Raw genomic sequence first — 26,574 nt, 5'->3', positions numbered from 1 at the left:
GGCTCGATCCCTCGTCGGCCTCTGCCTGCCTCGCAGCCATGTCTAATGTTCTGCCAAGCCAACAGTGAAACAGTCTCGTTTCAACTTCTCATCAAAGGTGGAAGTTTCATTACCCCGTGGATGGTTATCAACTAACTATTTCTGAAAACTGTTGCAGCTGTCAACTTCCTGTCTTGGCTTGAAAAGCAGCGGCAGCCAGTGGAATCCATGTTTATCACATCAGTGTCATTCATGATAGGCTGATGCTCGGCGCAGGCAGGGCCCACGCAACATTTCCAATTAGCTGGAACAAATTGTCACCTGAACACAACGTGTAGGGCGGAAATGGTGGCACACAATTAGATTTGAGCACCTAAGATTTAAAAGCAGTGCAGGTGGAACAAAGGGAAAAAGTTTCTATTTTCAAGTTAATCCCCAGCAGGATGGGTTTTCTTTAATTTCTTGCGATGCCCCATCGTTTCTCTAAGCTTCGGTGATACCGCTGCACTGGTGACTGAAGGCGATAACATCGGGCTGTTTTTGACTGAAATAAACCCCGATCACCTGCTCCAAAGAAAGCTTGATGAAGCTGAAGAAAAAAATAAAGACCTTCTTCAAGAGAAGGAGCAACAGCAAGAAAGACTGTCAGAAGAAAAGTGCACTATCAAGGACTTTGAGAGTAAAAATCAAAAGTTGCAAGGATTCTGTAATGAACTGAAGGTCAAAACAGACTGGATCCCACCCAGCAATCCATTTCAAAGGCTTTTTTTTTATGGATCAGGTATGCAGTGTGATTTTCCTTTCCCTTTGTAATGCGCCGTGTCAAAGGCGAGCTAGGCTGACTTTAAAGTCATATACTAGTTTTTTTTCCGCCTTTCATTTGGGAAGGAGACATAATTGATTTCTGACTTTCCAAATGTCAAGTTGGAAGAGATTAGAAGAAAAAAAAGAGCAAAGTCCGAAAATCAATCTGCAATATGGTCACGTTGATTTGGAAGGTATTTGCGGTTTAGTGCTTTTATTTACAGTAGAACTTTAAATCAGTGGCGAGCAAACGCTTGGAAATCGAGATCATCTAAATAATTCCCAGGGGAATTCGACATTCACGAAGGCAAACCTTATTGAGAAGTAAATGAAAACGTCATCGCTTCATCGTGCAGAATACAATTTACTGATTGATTTCTCCGGGTTTACTGGGCTGAAAACAGATTATTTCTTTAAAGAAGCAACTTTTCTAATAAAGAAAAGTCACTTTAAAAAAAACCCACCTCTGTTTATCCACAAATTACCATAATCCTCTGGATGCTCACTCGTGTGCTCTCTCTCATTTAGAGCATTACTTGTTTATTTATATCTGTGAAAGAGATTAGAGGGGAAGATTACTTAGCACAGACAAACGGAAAAGCGATCAAAGACCGCAGGATAATGTAAGTCTTTCAGTGATTGCTCAGCTCTTTTCAAATCTACCGCTGGTGTATTAGAACAATGCGAGTGGCTGCGCTCCATACAGTGTGACAACAATAATACGAAATCCTCGGGGAGTGAACTGCATGTAAACACCGCTGATCGGCACACAGCACACTGGCACAAAGTGTCCTCTAATGCAGCAAAAATGAGCTTTGATCCTGACGAGGACACAGCAAAGGAGCAATCAGTTCAGTCAGATGACATCACTTGTTAGACATAAATGTGCTTTGAGTATCTGCACAAAGCAAAGTGTTTCACACCCCACTCTCTTCCTTCATTTTTTTTAGAAGCTCAACTAGGCAACATCAGACCTGAGTAAACAAGCAACATTATGTCCTTCTGATTAGCCCAAGAAAAAAGTGGACACGAATATGACACTCTCTCATCCAGATGATTTATGAAGTATGCTATGACAGCTGAATAGACCTTTTTTTTTTGCTTGTTTGTCTGTGCCTCACACATTTAGAGGAGCCACTGGTCCAAGCCAATTATCAATGGCAAGGCAGAAGGAACCCCGTCACTCAGACACATGTGAAAAATGAAGGTGGGAGGACGCAGAAAAATCGACAACATCTGGATCTTAAAAAAAGCAAACATGCATATAACCACAGCTAACAGCATCAGGCTAGTTCTCACACACACACAAAACTTTGCATGTGGGTATTTATTTGCAGCTGCAAATGAAGGGATGGATCTCAGGACCAGTTGGCTAATTATTTATCCTGCTAGTTTTATGGCTCTCATTAATTTCCCTCCTCTCTCTCTTTACCTTCCATTGAAAGTCTGAAGTCAACCTGCATCTGGTGCTGATAACGCCGGGGGTCTCAGCAGCCTCGCAGGCTCCCCCCTCTAACCCACCCACACGCACCTCCACTGGAGAGAAGGAGCGGCTTTCATACACGCAACCGCTGGATAATGCCATTAGAAATAGCACTCTGTGCTTCAAATCCACAAAGGATGTAATTTCTCAAGCAGGAAAACAGTATGTACAGTGTACTGGAAATGAACTGCTCCTCTAAATTCTGCGGCTTAATGGCAGAGCATAGAGGGAGCTTGATTAAGGGGAAGCACAGGAGAAGAAGCATAGATTGAGCACCAGATGCTGGTGCTTCCATAGTGATTGACTATTAACAGCTGTCAATAAACGATTGGTCAGATGTTTTATTTGTTACATGTTCTTCCTCCTTCATCAAATTGGAAAAAGGAGGACCCTGAACTGGATAAGCAGAAGACAGTGGATGCATGGATGGATGCTGTGCCCAGGGTAAAAAAAAAGACAAGGGGGGGAAGACTTCTTAACACAAACGTGTTTGCATTCCTGGCGCTGTCTGGACTTTCCTCTTTTCTCTATCTGTCAAACCCTCTGCTCAGTCTCTCTAACTTTCTTTTCTTTGGTGGTTGAGAGTTATGACAGAGATTGGCCCGTTCTGGTTTCTTTGGTGAGATCACACCCCAGCAGGTCTGAGCTGAGGCTATCTGCCACTCCCTAATAGGCCAGTCTGGCTTCCCTGCACCATCCAACTCCCTCCCCCCCTTTTACTGCCCGTCTCCTCCTCCTCCTCCTCCTCCCCCTGCTCCGCCACCATCACCTGTAGCTGTCCATCACATTCTCCCCCAGCACAACAATGAGCCCTTCATATGCAAGGACCTCATCATCAATCCACCAGCGAACCAAACGCCCAATTTGAGCCATTTCTTCCAAGAAGTGAACTGATAGAGACTCCATACTGGTCACACTTTCAAAAGCAACAGAGAGACACAGTGGGCGAGAATTGCTGAAAAGCAAATATTGTCGACTTTCTGCTGACTTCAAATGGCAGTCAGATGGCAGAGACTACCTAGGCAGTAAAGAAGTTGCATTACACACAACACAAGAGAAAGGGCCTAAAGAACTCTTGGTGATTCCTTTCATGTTTGTCTTTACAGGCAACCCAGAGCATTCATTTCTCTTCTTCTGTGCGAAGAAAAGTAAACACGGCCCTCTCTGCGGGCTCATGAAATTGAACAGTTCTGAGCGTTAACGGCCGGCCCTTTCTTTCTTCTGTTTTAGAATTAGATGTGTTAGCTCCACCGCAGCTTTTGGCATATTCTATATGTTGTTTTTTTTCCTTAAAAAGCTTCAAATATAAATTTGCATTTCATTCATGATACATATTTCATGCTAAATCTGTCACCATTCATGTTCCCTTCCAGTAAACTCTGTTTGAAGTTTTCAAACTGAACTTTTCTCAGACAGTTCAAGAGACACATGCAGGTCAGCAAATCAATGCACCAGCACGCACACACGCACATGCAAACACAACACACACTAAATTTAATGGGAGAGAAAACTTAACCCAGTTAAGTTCTGTTTGAGTCTCCACAATGCCCCGGTGATGCTCTCTTGCACTGTTATTGGACTATCAGTGCTCAGGGGTCACGGGCCTGGGCAGTCAAGATAAAAGAGACCCTGATGAAATGAACCGTGTGGGAGCAACGAGGGCTGCTTTCTGCTGATGGAAGAAACCCAGTCACTCTGAGAGGTGAGACTGTAGCAGTGTGGTATTGACCCGAGTGACCTGGCTCACTGCTTGAACTCCAGCACACTTCGCAGCAAGACAATGGGCTTCTCCTGATGTTGGCGGCTGGCAGCCAAAGCTAATAATTATTGTAACAGCAGCTCTCTACAAACACAAATAAAGTCACTTCTTTGCATTGAAATGACTAAATTTAACCAGTTACATGATTAAATAAAAATTCTGAAAATTTGTACCAAAGCAAACATCTCCTGTGGTGGAACACAGCTAACCTTTACTCAGACTGCAGTGGCTATTATTAGCATGCCAGCCTTCCTCTCTATAGCATCACACTTAAACCTCCAGTTACTTGATAAGCACAGCGACACACTGTTAAAGAAACTGTGCCATCCCAATATGTTTGTGCTGATGACCACAACGTCCAGCTCACGTGGTACTGCTCAGGGTGATATAAGACCACAGTGTAATGATTTTTAAAATCCCCACTTTCTGTTCGAGTTTGACTTCTAATAGCAGCTTTATTATTCCTGATTGCATTTTAATGCAAGACTGTAAACACTGTATCTTCCTCCATTGTGAAATTAAACATATTTTGAAGTTACTTTCTAAGGATGTCTAAAAAAAAAATCTGCAAAATTAGACCCATTTACATTTGACAAGGAAGGTTTCTGCAGTTATGTTGTCTAAAGCTGTTTCACCACCGGTGTGTAAACAATGTAGGGCCTAATAGGAGGGGGAAAAGAGGATAATCAACTTATAGCTGAATCCAGTTTGTTTATGCTGTAAAGTCAAAATACACACAGGCAGTTCTGATGAAGTGATGTTTTCTGGTCTTGTCAGACAGCCATCCCTCCCTGAGTCTGGTTCTGTGGGATGTTTATTCTTGTTAAAACGGAGTTTTTCCTTCCCACTGTCACCAAGTGCTTCCTCATAAGGGGCTGTCTATATGCTGGGGTTTTCTCTGTATTACTATAGGGGCTTTACATTACAATATGAAGCAACTGATGTTATGATTTTGTGCTATATATATAAAATTGAGTTAAATTGAACTGAACAGAAAAGTTTCTGAAAACTACCTTTATAATGGATTTGTGTAAAATGTGAATTCTTCTTCCACCTTGTCAGCAGACAACATGTGAGCAAATCTCTGCACCAGTGCAGCACCTACCCACCATAGCTTTCTACATTCCTTGAAATATTCAGGCAAAGTTGGAAACTGACAAAAATAAGGAGAGTTTTCAATATTCCTCCACATATGATTGAGCCGATGACACAAATCGTTATTTACCACTTTCACATCAGAGACATGCACTGTATCGCTATCATTGAGCTGGTCAATATACATCACTTCGCCCCAAAGGATTACACCTCTTATCTGAAATGATATTCAATAAAGTGTAACTGCAAGAAATACCGAGTGGAGTGTTCTTGCTTGGATCTGGCTTATGCTGTGAAAAAAAATAACACTTTATTGGAATTAAGATCCAAGTCAAGATTACCTGAAGAAACAGCAGTTAGATTTCTGTTCCAGTGCCACGTCCTACACTTTATTCTCAGCTGCCTGGGGACTAGACCACAGTGTACCATTCCCCACGAGCCATGGGGGTGTAATAGAATGCCTTTATGAAATATATAGCGACGCCCCAGCACCTTCAGATCATAGCATGGGCTAAAGCATTTGGTGAGACTAGCTGGAGAGTCTGTGAGTGTGTGAGGCAGAGAGAGGGGGTAAACTAGGTGTTGTTGGCGCCTGACTAATACAGTCTTCCAAAAAAAAACCCTGCAGCCCAAAAAGCCAGTGAGGCGACGGCAAAACTTTCCCTGTAAAAACTCTAATATCATCAAGGTGCACAGAATGATACCACTCACTAATTTGTGAAGCCTAATTAGCTGCTGCAACTTCCCTCCTACTGCTGTGCCATCCATTTAGGGCTTCTAGCAAAGCGGCCATCAATAACTACAGTGAGATGAAGTTAACTCCAGTATGTTCGACTTGGGCTGGAACAGTAGGAGGAAGGTTTCTTCTCTTACATACTCATCTTTTTATAGCTTACATACAGCAGCTGTCATTAGATTTTCCTTGTACTTGCTGTATATAAAGAGGCTTTTAAAGTCGAATTTACTGCAATAACTCCTGTCATTGTGCAGTCTCTTTTCATTTTTAGTGTTTTGTTTTTCTCTGACATGAAAACCCACAGACACAGACACACACGCGTGCGCACACAACCCTCACCCCCACATGGCCAAGCCCCAGCTCTGCACTGTATAGCTTTTCTTTTGAATTTGATAAAGGCTTCATCGAGTGTGGTTAGAGCACTTGGGCTGAGGATCTGATGACAATTGTGGGGGTCTGTCACACAAAAAGCACACACACTGTAAGTACATTCTAATTAGCTGATGTATGCAGGACCTCATCCACATTGGAGGGGTATCAAAAAGCAATCAACGCCCCATCCCTGATGAGCTCAGAGAAACACAGAGATCCACATTGTCTATGGAAAGATGATGCGTGGCTGGACCTCCGCTCGGCTTTCCAAAACCACCATAATGCCATGCAATCATAAGACATTATGCACAGATCTGAACCCCAAAGTCACAGGATAGAGGAAAAAAATGAGTAAAGGGAATATTGAGTTCATAATTCAAAAGCCTGATTATGATGGGCGCTCTTGTGAAAAGCTGGTGCTGAGAGCCAGAAGTGGGAGAATTGGCCTGTGAGTGCCACAAAATGTGGTTATAAATGCAGAGGAGAAGCATGTTTAAAAAACTGTCATGATCAAGAGCAATACAGCACCAGATAGCAGAGAAATCAGCAGAGTTAAGATGACAACTAGTTGCCATGGAAAACTGAAAAAAAAAAATAAAAATTAAGTCAGCGGCAGAGAGTATGGGGACAATTCTGAAAGTGATTCTTCTCAGTGGAGGGAAATCAAATAGAAATACAATATCAGCCACAGCAGAACTGTACCTTATCAGCATGAAAATGGTGAAAAAAAATGGAATATCCTAAACATATGATCTAGGATTCTGTCAGCCATTCATAATCTAATTTGACCCCAGGCCGTGCGGCCAATTCGTTTCAGTAAAGACCATAGGTGTTTTAGCTGCAGGCTCCAACGGAGAGAGGCATGTGTGTCGCACAAAGACCATCGGTTAGCGACGTACCGAAAGGGACTCTGTATCACCATCTTATCTTCAAAGGACTGGGCAGGGGCTCAGGGGAGCTGTGCCACCACCTCGCCTCCACACAGACACACACAGAGGGGGGATTTGGACCTGCAAGCAGGAACCAGAGATCTCTCGGCCGGCACCCAGGCCTGGACCCTCCTCCAACTCGCCTGCGGAGAACAGGCAGGGTTCCTGCACACGCGGCACGACATCAGTGAGCTGATCCCCCCCAGCACCACCACCACCAGCCTCCTCCTCCTACTCATCCCCACCAAACCCACCCGCCCACCCGCAAAACCCCCTCCGCCGACTGCCTGCCCATTTGCTTCCTGGCCTCAGCTTGACGGAGGGGATGGGATCTGAACTCAACTTAGACACAGAGTTTCCACATTTCACAGATGGCTGGGAGAGGCTTTGCATGGAGGTGAGGAAACAGAGAGGGAGAAAAGAGAGAGTGAGAGAGAGAGAGAGTCTCGGCGGCGAAGCGGGGCCGATTTCACACCGCGGTAGAGTGCGCTAAAGCAGGCCGCCGTTAATCCACTCACTGAAGGGAAGGCCTGGAGCTATTCCGCCGCCCGACCGCCATCTCCCTCCACAAAGCCATAAATGGTGCATTATACAACTGGGCTTCAGAGACACTGCTGATATGCTGATAGGTGGCAGACAAAGACCAAAGCAACCACAGGAGCGGAGCCACATGCAGGACTGAGGGGCCTTAGTGCCGGAGCAGAACAGCACACACGTATTCCGCCATGGTCTCTCAAACACTGTACCTGCTGAGGTGTGCACGGTTAAGAGCGCTATATCTGTACTGCAGATCAGAGTTAGTTCAACCTCTGGATTCAGGCCTCGAGACAGAGACGGACATGCACTAACACTCCTCCCTCTTCTTCTGCTCTCCATCAAAATAGCCCCCCATCCCACCCCTTCTTTATCCCTACTGTGAATTCATATCTGTAAAGTTACCAAATGTCTTGAAGATGAGCCTTTGAGCTTATGAAAGGCAATCATTCGGAATGAAAAGAGACAGGAAATATATAAACATGGGGGAATTTAAATAAATTGCCACAAAGAAGAATCACGGAGAGGGCAGCGAATTATGTAACGATAAGACAGCCACCAGCCTAAGCCACAAAATGAGATGTTTTACATGAAACGAACAGCGGTCTAGATTAGAGAGCCATCCTGTTTAGACATGAAGCCAATTGGGTTGATATCACATGTAGAGAAAATTTGAAAGATAAGTGGGAACTATGAGAATTGTTATAATCCAACTGTAACAAAAAGCTGAAGTATATTGGCTTTTCGCCCCAGAAGCACTGCATGATAAACATCTGCGATGAAAGAAGTTCATTACTTGTGCGCTGTGAAATGTAACATGCTGTATTATGAGTCTATGCCAACCTACAGCAAGGCAGCCTCTAAATGAAGCCTCAGCCATTTAATGGACATCATTAGGTGAAAACATATAAGAGATAATTATGGTAATTACAAATCCCTTTTATTCACCCTGAGTCTTTGACAAGAAGGTTGTCATATCAACCACTTCAAACAAACAAAGAGTTGTTGTCTCTTCCCCTAAATGATGTCCGGTTCCATTTGGATGGGAATTGTCTTCGGATTATCCTTTTTTTATTGTTTGGTTAGTGGCTCTGAATGGGCCCCGCGTTTCTTTCAGTGAAAACTTGATTAAAACAAGTGATTCTCAATAGTAGAATTTGACTTGCATTTGCATAGCCACTTCATTACAAGTGAGACCTTGATCTTGAAAGCAGACCCACACAAAGCTTATGGACATGTCTGTTATGACTATTAGAGAAGGGCCCTCGCAGGAACTGAGGCCTCCTATTAAATATCACAGACATCACCGAGGGCTCCCAACTCCCGCCTTATTAAATTTCAGCTCGGTAACAATGGCTAAAAGGAAGAAGATGACAAACACTGGCGATATTACGGCCTATTCTGGGTTTGTCTTGGTTAAATCTGATCCAAGTGTTACTGTTCTTTTGCCGCAAAGGGGTCAACTCCAGAGCAACCCGAGTGATATGTGATCTAAACAGCAAGAGTGGATGAAATATTGGATGGAACATCTTTAGAGAGTGTCTGAGAATGAGGTTGGGGTAGGGGGTTGGTTTGGGAGGGGGGTAGTGAAAGACTTGGGTGTTTATTTACAATATGCATCCAATCATCCTTTGTCACCGTTCCATGTTCGCCTTTTTTCCCCCCGAAACCACAAAGAAGAACACTCGCCGGCGATTCCATTTTTGGCCTCTTTGCTATACAAACTGGTAATATGGTGCCACCTTATCAGATCCCGCTTACAATAACAGATTCACTTCGAGTCAAAGCTGTTGTTTAACTTATTCAATCCCATGGAAAAATTCAGTTCAAACAAGTCAGGAGACATGTGCCAGTCCACAGCAGTTGATGATGTCAACGGGTCTCTGCTAGTACCAGATTCCTCCAGCACTTTCAATCATTCCTTGTGAGATTACTGGCAATAGGATATTACTGTACAAACTACGACCATGTGTCCTGCTGCCACAAAGCTTAGCAACATATTACAGTTTGTCAAAGCAAGCTATTGCAAGGGAGAGATAGATACAGAGAGGAGGAGAGAAGCCATTGACCTTTGTGTCCTTCATATTTGCCTAGCTTCCCCTCAACCCCAATCTTAAGAGTGAAATCATCTGATCCCAAAACTAACTGTCAACTGGCTTGTGATGGTGGCAAAGCCAGCAGACATCAATCAATCAGATTTTCTCCTCGTCTATCACAGGAGGATTTTTTTTCCCCTTCCCTGTTTTGCTGGAGCTTATCATCTGACCCAGTTGTTATCCTGTTTCTGAAGCTTAAAAAAAACTTGATTATGGTCAAATGTATGTCTCGGAGATTCACAGACACATCCCAGAAGCAAGGAGGGAAAAAAAAAATATTATCGCCACAGAAATGAACACAGGATGTAATGATTGTAGCTTTTCAAAATGAGCCTCTTAATTCGACACTCATGCTGGAAATAAGGAGTTTGAGGCAGTTATCTTTGGTTTTCAGGGATGCGTGATTGTGTGAACCCGAGATAAAAATCCAATCTGATATCATAAGACAAAAAAGGCATTTGAGTTGGCTACAGCACTTGCTCAGTGTCAACAGTTTTTAGTAATTACTAGATAAGCGCTCTCTGAAATACACAGAAAAAGAAAATTGGCTGATTGTGAAATAATAGCAGCTGCATTTCTCTCTGGGTGTTTACTCTGTCACTTTCACAAAGCCCGCTTTGGAGATAATAAGAGACGCGCATTTTGCGGCGTGGCGTCCCTTCCGTCACTGGCCGGTGTCGCGCGGCCTCGCTCTTAAAACTGATTTTACAGTAAAACGCGATCGATCGTCATCAACCTGCTCCAGCCGCAGCGTATCGCCCCGTCCTGCCCGCTTCTGCTGCGGCGCTCCCCGCTAATCACACGCCGGCAGATGCGGCCCTCTGATCACATGATGTGTAAGCTGCGCTGTCAACAGCTTTAACCAGCTTTGCGATGGTGCAAATCAAAACACAGCCTCTTTAAAGTATTAACATGTTTTGAAGTTTGCTTTATATTTTCAGCATATTTGACACAAATTGTTTATCTATTTACAAAGCTTTGTCATTAGCGATTTTCCACCGAACCCTTAAGATGCTGCGCGTCTTGTGCCGTCCGTCTGGGGGAAAATGCTGATGTACAAATTGAACTGAAAAGCTTGTTACTTAATCCCCTGTTGCCACCTATCCCTTAACTATACAGCCTGGTGCATTTCAACCCGATGCAAAGTTCTGCATCGCACTAACCCCCCTCCTTTGCTTCTTTTCCCAACACATCCCCGGTAATTCCTGCCAAGCTAGAGATTTAGACTGAACAGCTATTAGGGTGTCACTTTCTGGTGTGCCAGCTACTATCCTTCTCTGGAAATGGTGTTCACCAAATCATCCCCTTTCATTATGCGCTCTCTTTTCTCTTTGTTTAATTCTTTTTACCCCCTTTTTGTTTTAATTAAATCACCATTCATTTATGTTTTATTTCCTGAAAGAATTTTTTTGTTACATAATGGCAAGTCAAACTCACAGCTTTGGCTAATAATTTTACTGTATATTGCTGACGACATGCTGTGACAATGCCTGCTGCAAAAAAAGAGTGAGTCACATTTCCAAGCGCACTCTCTTTCCCTTCCCTCATCCAAGATTCAGTCAAAAACCCAGCTATCAATTTTGACATATTCCATGAAAATGTTTTGATTCGCTGTAGCTAATTAAATTAAAACAAACAAAAAGAATCTTAATAGACACATAAAAGTTATTTATGTGCCCGGAATTGAAGACTGACAGGTTTCCACCCTTGGACTTTATTTCTCGCATGTGGCAAGAAGGCAAGTTCCTGCTGCTGTGGCAGAGTTGCTTCTCTTCCAGCTCTGGAGATGTCAAAGCATCACATGAATGTGACGAACCCAATATCCATATCAATGGTACATCAAAACCTCGGCACGGCGCAAAAATAACTGCGATACCTCAGAAGCAACCTCGGAAATCCCCTTAATTGAGCAGTATCTTCATTCCTGATCCATGTGCATCTCCAAGGTGAAAAGGGACCGTGCAAGTTAAATGAAAGAAGAATTCATGATGTGTGGTGGCCTCTCTTACTCACCCTGGCTATTTCCCCTCTTGGCTGGGGCCAAATGGAGAATGTTAAATGAGGCAATTGTGTCCTGGAGGCAAAAAAAGAGGAAGAAAAAAAAAAAAAAGCAAGAAGCAGACAGTGTCCCTGCTCTCTGCTCCAACCCTGAGGAGCATTTTGCAGCATGATGAGGTACATCCAAGCACCCAAGCTGTCGCTACCTAAATAGCTCAAGCCAGACCTAACTTCCTATACAAACAAGGCCACTCAAGTCTCCGCAGTCTGTATGTACACTGCAAATGTCTAACCAGGCTCGTACTTCACTGCAGGTTGAAAATAATGTTAAGGTCCTTACTGGAAAAATATGAACCAAGATAAAATATTGCAGATTTCAGGTAAGACCCTCAGACAAGCTCAAGCTGACTCGGTTACTCGTTACTATCCACATTACATCCAAAACACATGTTACAATGTGTCCTATAATGTAGGCAACATTAAAGCATCACATGCTTAAAAAAAGGAAAAGAAAGTTCCACCCTCCCCGTCCGACAGATAGTAAACACATTCTTACACAAGGATCCATGAGTAAAACATAAAGTATGGAACAACCATGTAGAACAATTCCTGAAAATATTGCTTCTTCAAAGATTATAATACTTCTTCCTCTACTGGTTATGGCCTAATCTACATAACTTGTAAATCTCAGTCTTTCCAGTGGAAACAGACGAAAATGGCAGTCACAAAAAGTACACATTTACATCCTCATAAGTCCTGTTTTGGCTGCACCAACAATCTAAAATCAAAAATTATTCACATGACAGAGAAAGTCTGAAACTATTCACATTTGAGAATATTTTGAGAACGTTCATATTTTATCTGAACAAATGCTCTTAAGACTAAATCAGTCATCAACACCGCTTCACTAATACAGCTTTACATTATTGCAATATAATGAGCCTCACATACAGCAATTTCCCCAAAACACACTGTATGCTGAGGCCTGTAGAAACACCAGGATGTGGAGTGAGATCTGTTAGCATTCTGCGGTCGTGGCTGCAGGAAACTGATCTCCGCTGCAGTCCCACACTGTCAGCTATACAGACATACTCCACGGTGACACCTCTGATAATCAAAGCTTTGTCTGGGTCTTAAAAGGACGTACTTGAACAACAGCGAGACCAGAGGCCCTCTTTGCTGTAATGGCCTTTGGACATCAATATTTAAATCTTACATCTCTGTTGTGATTAGAATGCTGCCTTTCTCTTGTTGTTGTTGGGTTTTTTCACCACCCTCTCTCCTGAAACAAAAAGGCGGCGGTGAAAAGGGAAAAAAACGAAGAAGCTTAAATCGATGATCTTTGAGTCTAAACTAGATTCCTGAGCAGTTTGCCACTCTCAGCAGCAAGATAAGATAAACTCTCTTTGACCTAAGAGATGAAGTTGCCATGACGATCAGGGAGTCCACTTTCTCTATTGATATTTTGCTGATGTAACAACAAATGGAACTAGATCCTGCTCTTGATAATGGTGATTAATTAATACCAATATTGATCCCTACAAGGTAGAGACAAGGCTATTAACTTAAAGCAGGCTGAAAGTCAATTGTTACCCGAGGGCTCAGTGGGCATCATTGATATAAAATCTAAATAACCGGAGAGCAACACGGTTAAGGAGTGAAATGTGAAGTTAAAAGAAAAAAAGGAAATCCAAGAACGGCAGGAGCGTTAGTGCAACGTGGTTCCGATTTGGACATTTCTAAAATTAACGTCTCGCTCACATCAGGGACCGTCAGTGTGCCTGGATAAAAACACAATGGTGACAGTTTGAACCAGCGCTTATTGGAATAATAGCAGTGGAATTCAGGAAAGAGGAAGATAAAGAGGAAACTGTGTGAGGAAGTGACCTCCACCTTCGCAGCAACCCTGCCCACATTTCACACTGCTGTCCAGGCACCGCGGGCTACAGCCACAGAGACGGCAGGATTAGGCACCGGCAGTCCATCGGCTGCCAACCCCGGCTCATCCGACACATCACAGGGCAATGCTTTCAACATAAAGGAAGCTGCTACGCGTTCCTCTCCCTGTAGCCGTAGCATAAGCAGCAACAGCAGTGCTGTGAGCACAAAGACTTTCTCGAGCTACAAGAAGCAATTTTACTTTAGAGACAATGAGTGCGGGGAGAGAGAAAAAAAAGCATTAAAAGGAGATGACATTCATCTGCATTGTTGTTTTGTGTCAAAAGTGAGGAGGCAATTGGGGATCCTTCAGCTAAGACGAGGCAACGGCGCAAGCTGTTATTGGCAGGGAACAGATGTTTGAGGGAAAGTTGGCATTCAACAACCATTCTTCTTCTGACAGAAATCAACAAGAGAAACACGAGAGACACGCCGTGATTGTCACCCAATGAAAGGGAGACCCTTAAATATACAGGGAGGCTGGCATGCAAACATTTTTTGATTTTTACACCCCCAAAACATCTGACTGCTAGAGCTGCCAGCATTTGCGGGCCAAGGGTGAAAATGCAGCGTATACTACAACTTCCACAGCTTTCCATATACAAGAAAGCAAAGCTGAGCTCAGTTGTGGGAAATATGGATGAGGAGTCTGTACTAGTGCGAGAGAGACAGAAAAAAAAGCAACCCAAATACATCAAGCTAACAGCTCCAATCCTTCTGCTAGAGCGCGTAACCACATGCTCGTCAAGCATACTGTACATGCACCGATGTATACACAAGCAAACATACACACATACGCATAAATCCAGATACAGGATGTTGGCAGACAATTCAGTAAACACTCCCCTTATCCCTTACTAGTGTAATCTGCCTCTGATAAATGCCCCTCAAAGATAGAAATGTCACCTGATATGATAAACAGCATGCTGACGTTACATAAAGTGGCCTTATGCTAAGGAGTTGGAGAGATTAACTGTAGAGCAGAGATGGGAAAAAATGCTTTCTGTGATAAAAAGCAGACTGCTAGCTCTAGCAGAGAACCTGTGGTTCAGTTTCAAGCCGACTAGCTGAGAAAAGCAGGCGTTATGTTAAGAGTACTCCAAAAAGCTCTGTGCACAGTGTGTTGGATTTGCAGTAAGTTAAAGGTCAGGAACAATTGCAACCAAATTGCACACAAGCGGGTAAATGAAATATGTTTAGTCTCACAGCTCAGAAAAATGACAAATACGCTATATCAGTAAGACAATGCATGGAAGAAAATAGGCCAGGAGAGCAATATGTAGCACTGCATCACTAATCCCTATTCCAACTTTATCCATGAGGAATTATGGGTAAAAAGAAAAACAAAAGAGGAAAAAAGAAAAATATATTACAACCATTATTGCAGAGTGCAGCTTTATGGGTGTAAGATTACTATCGCATGAGTAGATTAAGCATCATGACAGTATAACATAGTGGTAAGCTCTGGGGACTTGTGCACTTGCCACTCAGGTGCTATACAAGCTTACAGTAATCACTACAGTACGGTGCTTCATTCTGGTCGTGTGCTGAGCAAAAGAGCACAGAGGGAAGGCAACATGAATTCTCAGACGGTCCATACAGAGGAAGACAGCAGTAAAAAGGGAGAACACTAAGTCAGTTTAATAAGCACATTTGACATTAGATGTCCACGCGTGGCCTCAGAGGGTGCTTCAATATGTTCCCATAAACAGTGGTTGGAGGCACGCTCCCTACATCATCCAGATTCCTCTTTAACGCCGTGAAACTTTGGGGGGCAATTTTACAGAAAAATTACTCTGAGGGGGCCTGGTTTCAATTCAGCCTCTTCATATCTTTCCTTCCTATTAAGCATCAAAATGTTTCTCCTCTCACTACGAATAGAGGTATGGACACCAGCGGCAGCCGGGGAGAGCTGAGGGTGGGGGGCGGGGGGGGGGGGGGGGGGGGGGGTGAGGGTTGGGGGATGTTGGAGAGGAGGAGGAGGAAGACATAGAGGGAAAAGGAGGGAGGGAGAAGAGAGGACAGAGGAAGAAGCTTGGTGGAATTCACACATCATATTACAGCAGCTAATCGCAATCCGCAGAGCATCAGCGATATTTTCATCATTCCTGTCATATTCTCCTGACCCGCCTCGGAACGACTAACAATCCGGGCAATTTATTGGCATATTGGCACGGGGTGATAAGGCTAAAAACAACAGCAGCTAGCAGCTGGCCCCAGGAGATGAGCTGATAACATTGATATGTGCTCCCACACAAAACACCTTCACCACTATCTCCTCTTTCTATCAAACTATTATTACAATAAAAGTATAGAGGCCTTTTTTTCCCTCTTTCTTGGAAAGCCAACAAGGGGAGGGGGATACAGAAAGAGGAATATATATATATATAAATCAGATGTAACATTTCAGAGAAAAAAAAACAAGAGGAGAAAATACATAATTTATCACTGTATTATCGGGATATCCAGGCAGCCTAATCAAGGAGCACTGAGTGACTATTTTTTGCCTTATCATCCAAAGTGGTGGAAACGGAGAAGGAATTATCAGCCAGCTGCAGATTGCTGGGCTGGAATTTTAATGGTAATAATCGGGTTTCTGATGGTATATCTTCTCTGCTTATCTTTCCCATTATCTGGCCTTATCTCCCCAGTCATCGGAGCAAATTAATGGTGCTCTTTCAGCATCGCCTTTTTATCACCGCTCAGAGAGCACCCAAGGGGAAAGAATAAGCAAAATATTAAAATACTGCATAAATCACAATTTTAGATAACAGTCCAATGTATGCAGGAAGGGGGTGGGTGGGTAGGTGGTGTGTGTGTGTGTGTGTGTGTGTGTGTGTGTGTGTGTGTGTGTGTGTGTGTGGAGGGGGGGTACTGCGCCCAACAACCTTTTTGTCCTTTAGAATGACTGTCTGTGCTGACTTTCCGTGCAGTGCCTCCTCGGCCTTTTTTTTTTTTTTTCCCAGAGTTCCCGCGGTGGGAGAGAGGATCTATGCTCCTCGTGACCTTTTCTGCTTTCAAACCAAAAGCTTGATTATACGCCTGCACTCTGGCTCCATATTAACAAGATCTTACACATGACATACTAATTCGCCCAAAAAAAAGAAAAGAAAAAAAAAGGCCAGGTCACAGTGACGAAAGCGGAACACACTTGGCGTTTGGGCTTCCTTCGCTCGACAACAAAAAAACATTCGGATGCCACGATGGGATTGGTCCAAAAACTGAGTGGGCCAGTCACGTCACACGCTGTCGTGCCTCTTTGTTGATTTGAAATGGTTCTGGTTAATTTTTTTATGTTAATTTTTTATTTTGTGGCGCATGCCGACAAAAACACAACCACCACCACTGCGATGTTGAAGACAGTTTGAAAATGTAAATGATGTCACTGCAAAATGCTTATTTTCCATGGAAAGTTAATGATATAGCGAAGCTGATGTATTCTGAACATTAAAGAGGAGAAACTAGGTCCATACGTCAAAACAATTAAAAGAACACACTTTAAAGTACAAACTGAAATATTTAACACGTTAAACTGGTCAATTTTTCATTAACTGATGTGACGTAAGTGTTCAGGAATTAAATGAACAATCCAGAATTAGAGTTGCTTATAAATCCCAGATCCCTTTGTCTATTTTTTTAATATATGTTTTAATTTATTTTTGCATTTAACCCAAAAATATTTAAAAGGTCAACAGAAAACAAGACGACACAAAATCTCTTCTGTTGCTGAATCTGTGTTGTACAAATGTCAGAAAACGCTCGTGTATACCAACAGGCACATGCCCTCATGAATTCATGCATATGAGCTCTGTCTTCTCTGTCTTTCACACACACACACAAACACACACACTTACATATGGGCACACAACCATTGTTTCTTATAGTCTAACCGTCGACAAAACAGTATCCTACTTCCATGTTACAAACTACAGCATGTAGTCTGCTGCCATTTCAACAGCAGCATACACTGGAGAAATTGAACACACACACACACACACACACACTACTGTATTTCACAGGTGAACATGTGTTTAAGTCCATGTACCCGCCTATGTGTGTGTGTGTGTGTGTGTGTGTGTGTATAAATGGATGATTTTAGGCGCTTTAAAATCATCTAAGAAATTCAGAAAATATATGACAGAAAACTCTTAATTAAAAATATCTTAAATAGCTAAAATTACACATTGTAAATACGACACACTTTTCAAAATTCATGCAGGCCATGAAGTTCCACAGCGCTATTAAAATCCCCTCAGGTAAATGCAAACACAAATAAAAGCTGTACACAATTTCATCAAAAGCTGAAATGTGTGTAAAGCGCGCTGCACACTTTCCTCAGAGCAAAGAAAACAGTTCTGTTTAGTTAAAACAGAAAGTTGCTCTTTTGCAGCACTGCCACAATGCACACTTATCAATACTGCTGGCTGATATCTAAGTCTGACAATTTATTTACACACACCTGCAAATAAATGTGTGTGACAAGTGCACTTTTTTTTTTTTTAAATATGAAGAATGTATATGAATATGAAGTAAACTTTGTTATAAATATATATATATATATTAGTAATGCAATTCAAAAGCATTTTGGCCTTTTACACCAGTCTGGTGGTGCACCTTCATTCTTTCTGGCCTATAATTTTGAATTACTAAAGCTTAGGAGAGTCTCAACATTTAGCCAAAGTGATGCACACACATTTCTTGAGTAGGGGGCTGAATAACGGGATGCAATAACATCAAGCAGTTAACTCAATTTTTCTACAACTTTGCTTTGCAAGCGCTGAAACTTTTCGGCGAGAAGCAAACCGTTGGTTTGGGATTGGAAATCATCTCCTCTGAAAAAAACTAACAATAAAAAAAACACACACACACAGCGGAGGGAGACCGGAGCGTATGGACCGTGACAAGGCAACACATGGGTGTCGATAGTTGAGCGCTGCTGAATCAGCTCCAGTGTGGTCACTATCACAGCGATATTCTGCGAAGTCTAATAAGCCCGGAGACGCGCCGTGGCGGCTGCAGCACACCGGAGAGAGGGAAGGAAATAAAAAGAAACTTACGTTTGATCTGCCTGGGGTTGCTCTGCTTCCTTCGGGACATGCCTGCTGTGCGGCTGGTCAGTGAATCCAGGTGTAGTGCTGACAGATCGATAGGTTTTGGTTCATCCAAGCAGCCGGTTTGGATTTTTTTTCTTTTTGTCTGATGGAAATTTAGAAAGAAAAAAAAGAAGAAGAAGAAGAAGAAGCAGAAGGGGGGCACCAGTACTTTTTACGCACAAGTCTATCGTTCCGTCTGTCTTTCCTTTATCTTTCTCGTCTCTCTGGCTTTCTCTCTCTCACACACACACACCCTCCCTCTCTCTCTCTCTCGCTCCCCCCTCTCTCTCTCTCTCTCTTTCTCAGCACCGTTCTCCGTGATGAGGCTGCGCTTCGCCGCGATCCGCACGGACTGACTGGGGAGGTGAAAGCGTGTTCGCGCTTTTGTTTGAAGATAAGGTTTGTTCCTCCCCGGGTACCGTAGCCGCGGCTTCGTGAACTTCACTTGATCCACAATTACTTTAACTTCCCCTTATTAATTAGCGTCACCGTTAATTAGCGCCCTGCTTTTTGTTTTGGTTTTTTAAGGGGGTAAATAAAAATCAGAGATGGAGACAAGCGGGGCTCCGGTCCCCTCCACAGTGTGGCTTTACAGGTTCAAATATAAGCAAAACACTAATCATTTGATTCAGACAAACACAATTTTTACCGCTTTATCTGAAGGAGGACATTTCTGTTACTTACCGCTTTACACGAGCTTTATTTAAGTGCCCTTTATCCTTTTTTTTTTTTTACATTTCTTTTGGTCATCTTAAAGACTGACACTCTAAAGATTATTTTTAGGGGAGAGCCATGCATTTATAATTTAATAATGAGCCTGAAACACACCAGGATTAACTCCGACTCAGTTTGGCCGCTCATTCTCCCATGATGCACTTGGATGCTCTGACCTTAATATGTTGACCTTTTGGCCAAGAGTTTAAAGAAGTTACATACAGTGCAGTTTTTGTTTGTTTGGGTTTTTAAACACACTTATATTTGTTATCAAAATTGCTAAACAACATATGAAGTGCTCGTGGTGAATTACTTAAAAAAATATAAGCAACTTTTTTCAATTATTTTTTTTCTTTTCTTTTTTTTATTGTAAATATATTCAAATGGACTCTGGAACAGAGCTCCCCCACTGATAAATAAACAGTTGATAAACTGTCAGTCAGAATGTGAGCGGCTTCTCATGCCTACAATTACTCTACCTGTTTGAGAGAAGAAGAAAAAAAAAAATATATATATATATATATATATATATATATATTCTGAATATTTAAAAAGAGCGAGACAGACAGAAAAGGGAAGAGCCTTGAAATCATTCCGATTTTGACTGCCATGTTCTGAATAGTTGCCCAAACTGGAAATCACTCTCTTCAATTAGCCAGTTGGACTGCCAAGGAAGACAAGCAAGTGGCCTGTGAAATTATCTTGTAACCCAATTCCACAACTTTGGAATGGAGTCTGAAACTACAGAATAATTTATGTGGCAGACGGGTCAGCGGTGGTTCACCTTGAGAAGAGCATCTGTCTCACGAGCCTCTGTGATTTGTCTCTTCCTCCTTTGGTGGCTAAAGTTTTTTTTCTTTTCTTTAATTTACCCCCCTTCTTTCTGTCTTCCTTATATGTGGCGTTGGTCATGATCCAAACGCAGTGATGTCACGGTACAGTGCTAGTCACAAACAGGGATCTTTATCCCAGCTTTGTAACACTGTACGCACTCCGATAGTCTCTCTTAAAATTCTCATCTTTTCAAAACAAAGACCGAGTGTTAAACAGATAAACAAGCAGCCATTATTTTTTATGTCAAACACGTTTAAAGACACACAATAAACTCACAAGTAAAATCCCACTGAAACCTTTTACAAGATTAAAAATGAAGCAGTCGCCCCCCATCCACACACACACTCTCTCTCACACACACACACTCTGTAAAATTACCATGTTAAACATCCATAAATAGCGTTTACAGGCCATATTAGGAACCCAGCACCAAAATCAATAGTGATTTGTGGTAAGTGCAACAACACAGTGAGACAGGAGAGTCAAATTGCCAGCTGAAGATTAATTTAACGCTACTCCTAAATCCTCTGAGACTGGAGCTTGGTTCTTCTGTGCTGTTTCTGAGCCCCAGTGGCTTGTTTGAAGCAGACTTTGATTGACAGGTACAAATCTGCGAGAGGAAGAGAAAGCTTTTTTTTTTTTCCTCGCTGCTCAGACCAGATGGTTGTGATAATTAACATGATACTGTTTCCATCGCAAGGGAAATCACTGACACAAGGTTGGTCATATTAATAGGTTAAGGTATACTGTAGGCTGTGGAGATGCAGTGCAGTGCACTCACATAATCAGATTACGGGGGGAAAGGTTGATTTAATGTGCTAAATCATTTGATTAAAACTGCCAAGTCACATTTGGGGGATGCCATTCAGTGTCAGGGGCAGTGGAGGTGGGCTTTCTGGTGGTTTCATCATGTTCATTAAAAAAAAAAGGAAAAAGAATAATTACATTTTAGCATGTCTAGTACCTGCAAGCTTAAAAAATTGTTTTTAGGTAACAATTAAAAACATGTTAGGTTAGCAGTGAGTGTTATTGGAAGTTATTGGCAGAACTGTCACAAGCCATCCCTGGCATTTTATTTTAAACCCAAGTAAATGTGTATCTACAAGCATGCTGCTGTTTCCCAAAAAAAGAAAAGAAAAAAATCACACTTCAAAGCCTTTAAAAAGTGAGAAGTTGAATAGTGATATATATATGGTTAATTACAAAAATACAACTATCTTGTCACCATAAAGGATCACCATAAGTAAAGTAGGTTTCTAATCTTCAAATGAAGAAACTCTGACATGAGTAAGTTCAGGGCTACCCCACTCAAAAAACAAGTGTGACCACCTTCCTGCAAAAGCAAACGTCCAAAAATGCATAAAGGTGACCCCTTACTGAACCTCCCACCCCTTTTAATTTTCATACACTCCCTAAACGCATGTGACTGCATCATAACACAGCTACAAAACAGCAGTTAAGTTTTAGGTGATATCAGAGTTCAGTAACATGACGAGGTGCTTGAAGTTGTTTAATAAATAATCATAAAATCAATGTTATCTGCGTATTGTGTTAATTTTATGACGGCCTTCAATGGAGTTATTGCCTCAATAACAGCTGCAGTCTTATACTGTTTAAGTGAGCTGCTCTAGTAACTGAGTAATATCACAGGGAGTCTGGCATGACAAATTACTAGGTTGATTTCTTTATGGGATCACACATGTCCGGTGGCAGTGGGAGTGACAGCCATCGTGCGGATAGGAACCTGCTCCTTAAAGAGCGAGCCTCAGCAGCTCAACTTGGACATCGGTGTTATGAGTTTGCTGCGGTGTCACCCTCTGGCTGTTGGGGATTGGTTTGTCTCGCGAGGAAGTGAGCTCTGTGTATGTGTATGTGTGTGCGGTTTTAGAATGATGTGGGATGGAGGGTTGGTTTGGCATGTACATAATAACTGTTTATGTCCTTGATTTATAGATATGCTTTATAAGAGAGGCGGCAGGGAGAAGAATGAGCTGTTCAGGACCAAATGAAGGCAGTTTTCATATTGTTTTTGCACAATATTCCAGAACAGCTTTTCCTTGCTTTCCTTTTTCCTTAAAATGACCTGGCATGCAGCTCTGCAACGCTGACATCTACCCTCTAGAAAACTTTAATCTGCCAGTATCACAGTATAAATCTAACAGCTGTTTTCTGTTGCACTTTCACTACAGTGTGAGTGCAGTAGTGAAGCACAGCATGAGCTGCAGGTGAAAGTGCATGTGGACGTACTGTGATACTGCCTCATTTCCAGTTCTTTTGGACACTTCTTTAGTAACTATGACCTTTTCATCATGTATTCCATCATTTTAGTGGATTTGTCAAAGCATGTGATGAATAAAAGTCAAAACGAACTTTGATTGTTTAGCAGTGTGTGGCTGGGTTAGCAAAAGCTCATCTCATCGCTTTGTCCTCTTTTCAAAGCAGCGGGATTCTCTAAAGCTTCTTGTTTATCACAGCGATACACACTGAAGTGATGTTTAAATGTTAGCCGGTGCATATAATAACTGTCTAGACAGTATTGTGCATCTGGTTTGCAGTTCAAGACCAGTGTTGTTGGATCATCGCAGCTAAGTGCTGGCAACCTCAAATCAGCTGTGTATTTGCTGACACTTCCCATTCCCCCCGCCCCGTGACAGATGACTTCAATCACTCACTCGTGCTGTGAGACGGAGTCAGCCTGTTCTGAACGGGCGCTGCTCGAGCTGTGATACTGGGTTGTTGTTGTTGTTGTTGTCTTTCCTGAGTAAGATGTTGGTGCTGATGCAGGTTTGTGGCTGAATGCTCCAGCTCTCCAACCACCCCCACCGCCACCACCAGCCCACCTCACCCCACCCCACATCTATCCAGCCAGCAGCTCCAGCAGCAGTGAGCAAACAGATGTCTGAGAGAGTGCCCACTCCGCTGGCCGAGCTGCCAAAACCACCCGCAGCCCTGGAGGCCTTTGCGCCAACACTTTCCAGGGAGGCTTCACTCTTCTTACCTCTATCCAGTGCCCCCCCTTCCCCCTTTATCATCTTTCGTTAACCGAGGGAGATATGCTGTAATGTACAGTGTGCTTTGAAACGGAGCAGCAAACAAATACAAAACAACAACGACAAAAAGACGGAAGCTTCAGAAAGAAAAAAAGAGTGAAAGAGGGGGAAAAAAACAGCAATCAAAATGCCACACAACCCTAAAGCATTTTTAGAGTACACCAAAACATGCAAGTCTAGAGAAGTGATGAAAATACTAAAGAGGGCGGGATGAACAAACTTTGCTCCTCCCATTGGGAGTGTGTAAATCTGTAAATAAAAAGGGTTTTTTTGTAAAAGAGGAGGAGGACAAGGAGAAGGAGGAGGGGAGAGAACCACAGGGCAGCATATTCTTCCTGCTAATCTCAGTGTCTTTTTTTATGTGGTCAAAAGCTGAGATCGTGACACCTCCAGGGGATAACCGGCAAGTCTTTTTATGGATTAAAATCATAAATATCCCTTCTTGTTTAAAGGAGGTTCACTTCTAAAAATATATAAATAATAATAATAGGGTTGCATTATTAAGAGAGTAGGAAAAGTGATCTGACATTAGAAGGAAAGCAGCCTGTGGAATGAATCAATGAGGGAATGAATGAATGAGACTCTCACATCAACCCAAAATGACCGTTAATAATCTCTTACGATATCCATGAGAAGTTATAGTGTCTCATTTTCTACTGCAAAATTGTATTTTTTAAAATGATCTTCATAAATATATATTATCCAAATTAAACACGAGGGGAAACCGATTCAAGGTCACTGGAAATACGTTTAAGTCTGAAAGTTTGAATCAAATTTACTCTGAAGTAATATTTTTCAAATTTTTAGACACAAAAAGACTTAAAAATAAATTTTTAATAACAAACCTGTTATTCCAGCAAACTAGATCAAGTATTTTCTTCTTCTTGGCCAAATAAATAATAATAAATAAAGGCAAAAAATTTCCACAGTCACGTCTTGAGGAACTTCTTTTCTGGAGCCACATTCATAAACCTGTGACACACACACGTACTGTATGATACTGGAGAAATTAGAGAGAAAACTAATAAATCATGCCCAGGTTACACACATCTAAATTTAACAGCCGCTGTCATTTTTGATCATCTGTGTGCCAGAGCATTTCAGGACTTCCCTTTGAGTCGTTTCATGAAAAATGACCCTCTCTTAAATACCCACATCCCCGACTTTCCCCTCAGCTCACACATTTATTTCTTCTCTTGAATATTTTTAAATCCGTCGACCTCGGTGTCCAGAGGAAGCGCACCAGCTCTCAGCTGTGCAGCTGAAAAGTCTTCAGCTCCTAGATCAGACAGGGGCTGAAGACTTGTATTTTCATTTTCAGCTGAATCTAAAAAAAAGGCCATTCATGAGTGTGTGCTGATGTTTAAAAGTCCATCATAGTATTCTTTAATATTAGAGGAAACCAGGGGCGTAAACATCTTCCCTAGTGCTCGCATCAGTCAATATGTGCTCTACGTTATAGTTCACTGTAGTGATTTTGTCCATGCTTCAATACAGCATTGTTTGTAAGGCAGAGGTTTGTACACCAAAACGTCCAAATGACAAATTTCCTGCTTCACACGCGAGCCCCTCGTGTTTTGACATCTTGTGATTTAGCGTTATTCATTTTTATGAGGTCAAGTAAATTATATTTGATGTGTGTAGTCGACCCCCTCCACCCCCTCCATATATACACAAGTAACTGAAGACTCACAGCTGAACGCAGCACTATAATACAGTCTGTTGATGTATTTTATAAGTGTGTCTGCTGGTTTATTACATATGCAGAGGCATCAGTGCACAGCAAAACGGGGGGAAAAAAAATGCATCAGTATACTCACAGAAAGGCAGGCCGTAGACAGCTCAGGAAATAAATCTACATCTGCCAGGCTCCATGCAAACAGCAGAGCCACCCTTAATGGTGAAACCATCGATGAAAAAACAGATAAAAATATTAAATATTCAGACATTCCTTTCAGGCAGTATCAAAAGCGTCCAGATGTGGGAAGCTGAAGTTGTTATCATGAAGCCAACGACAGGCATTGAAAGGAATTCCTCTGAATTTTCAACCATATAAAAGTATTTTATGGCATGCAAATAAATGGTAATTTTTTTTGACTATGGAGGGGGAAAAAACATGCCAATAAACCCTATCATTTGGGACTATAACTCCACAAACAGGAGACACTTTCAATTTGCTTTGCCTGTCTCCCCGCGTTAGATGCTTGCGATTGCCGCGAAATTAATCCATTTAACAATCTGTGGCTTAAATTTGAGGATTTCCAGTTTTTTTAGAATATCAATAAGTTCCAATTGAAGAGAGGATTCTTTTGCAATTCAGGCATGTGCGGGCGATAACGGCAGAGTTGGCATGAAGAGAGGCAAAGATGGATTAATTATGCAGAGAACATGGAAATTCTGCTTATCATCGCTTAGCAAAGGAGCCCAGCTCACATAATCAGAAAACGAGGATGAAGAAAAAAAAAAAATAACAATGCAATGGCACCTTCCAGCCCATCATCTTACAAGTTAGATTTTTCCTGTAATTAAAAAGTAACATACAATTAAATTCATATCTCATATACAGACTATGAGTGGGTGTATACGAGTATTAAATAATTGCATTGGGATATAAGTAGTGAAGTTAAAAAAAAGGGGAAGGAAAAAGAATATTTAAAAAAAATCTTGTTTCACTGGGGGATGGCTCCCCTGGGTTGGATTGAACTACTTAGAAACTGCAAACTTAAATTATCTCTGGAAAGCAAACAAAGACAAAGGCTAAAGAGGGAAGACAGAAACTGCTGTGTATTTACTCACTTGTGTGGTTTTTTTTGAGACATGCTCTCGGTGCATTTTGCAAACAAGAATAATAATGTCTAAAGGCAGTTCTGGCAAATCCCCTCTGAGGATGCATGATATGGAAAGATATATGCTGCATTTTTGTTTCTCATTTCATGTCGTCTCCAGATTTCGCCATCGAGCGTTTCGGGATGTCGAGGAGCTGTGTTCAGCCTGCCAGCCTCTGTGAGAAGCAGCTAATGTGTGCTGAGCTTAGGCTCACATTTTCTCTTATTTCTTAAAGATTAAACTGTTAATGTCGTACGGTGGTTACAAACAGATGAGAGGCTTAAAACCTTCTTTTCTGGGACACCTCTGATTTTAAGGAAAGCATGAAGGTTAA

The 26,574-nt window shown here is 42.1% G+C and overlaps 1 protein-coding gene across 3 annotated transcripts in view; it reads right to left on the bottom strand.

Annotated features, from left to right (window-relative positions):
- Nucleotides 1-19,877, bottom strand: part of zfpm2a (zinc finger protein, FOG family member 2a) — a 121,886-nt gene extending 102,009 nt beyond the window's left edge. The window contains exons 1-2 of one of the 3 annotated variants that reach the window (XM_082552339.1): nt 19,645-19,877; nt 18,781-18,919 (exon numbers count right to left, since the gene is read on the bottom strand). In XM_082552339.1, the coding sequence (XP_082408465.1) occupies nt 18,781-18,919; nt 19,645-19,677 (172 nt within the window). In that variant the 5' untranslated portion in view covers nt 19,678-19,877. Of the gene's footprint in view, nt 1-18,780; nt 18,920-19,500 lie in introns of all 3 variants that reach the window. The other 2 variants (XM_082552338.1, XM_082552340.1) reach the window with 2 other exon arrangements.
- Nucleotides 19,878-26,574: the final 6,697 nt, after the last annotated feature.

This window comes from Aulonocara stuartgranti (genome assembly GCF_965226115.1).
Source record: "Aulonocara stuartgranti genome assembly, chromosome: 11".
Taxonomy (NCBI): Eukaryota; Metazoa; Chordata; class Actinopteri; order Cichliformes; family Cichlidae; genus Aulonocara; species Aulonocara stuartgranti.
Note: the sequence above shows the minus strand (reverse complement) of the source record. Positions and strands in the feature narration are given on the sequence as shown.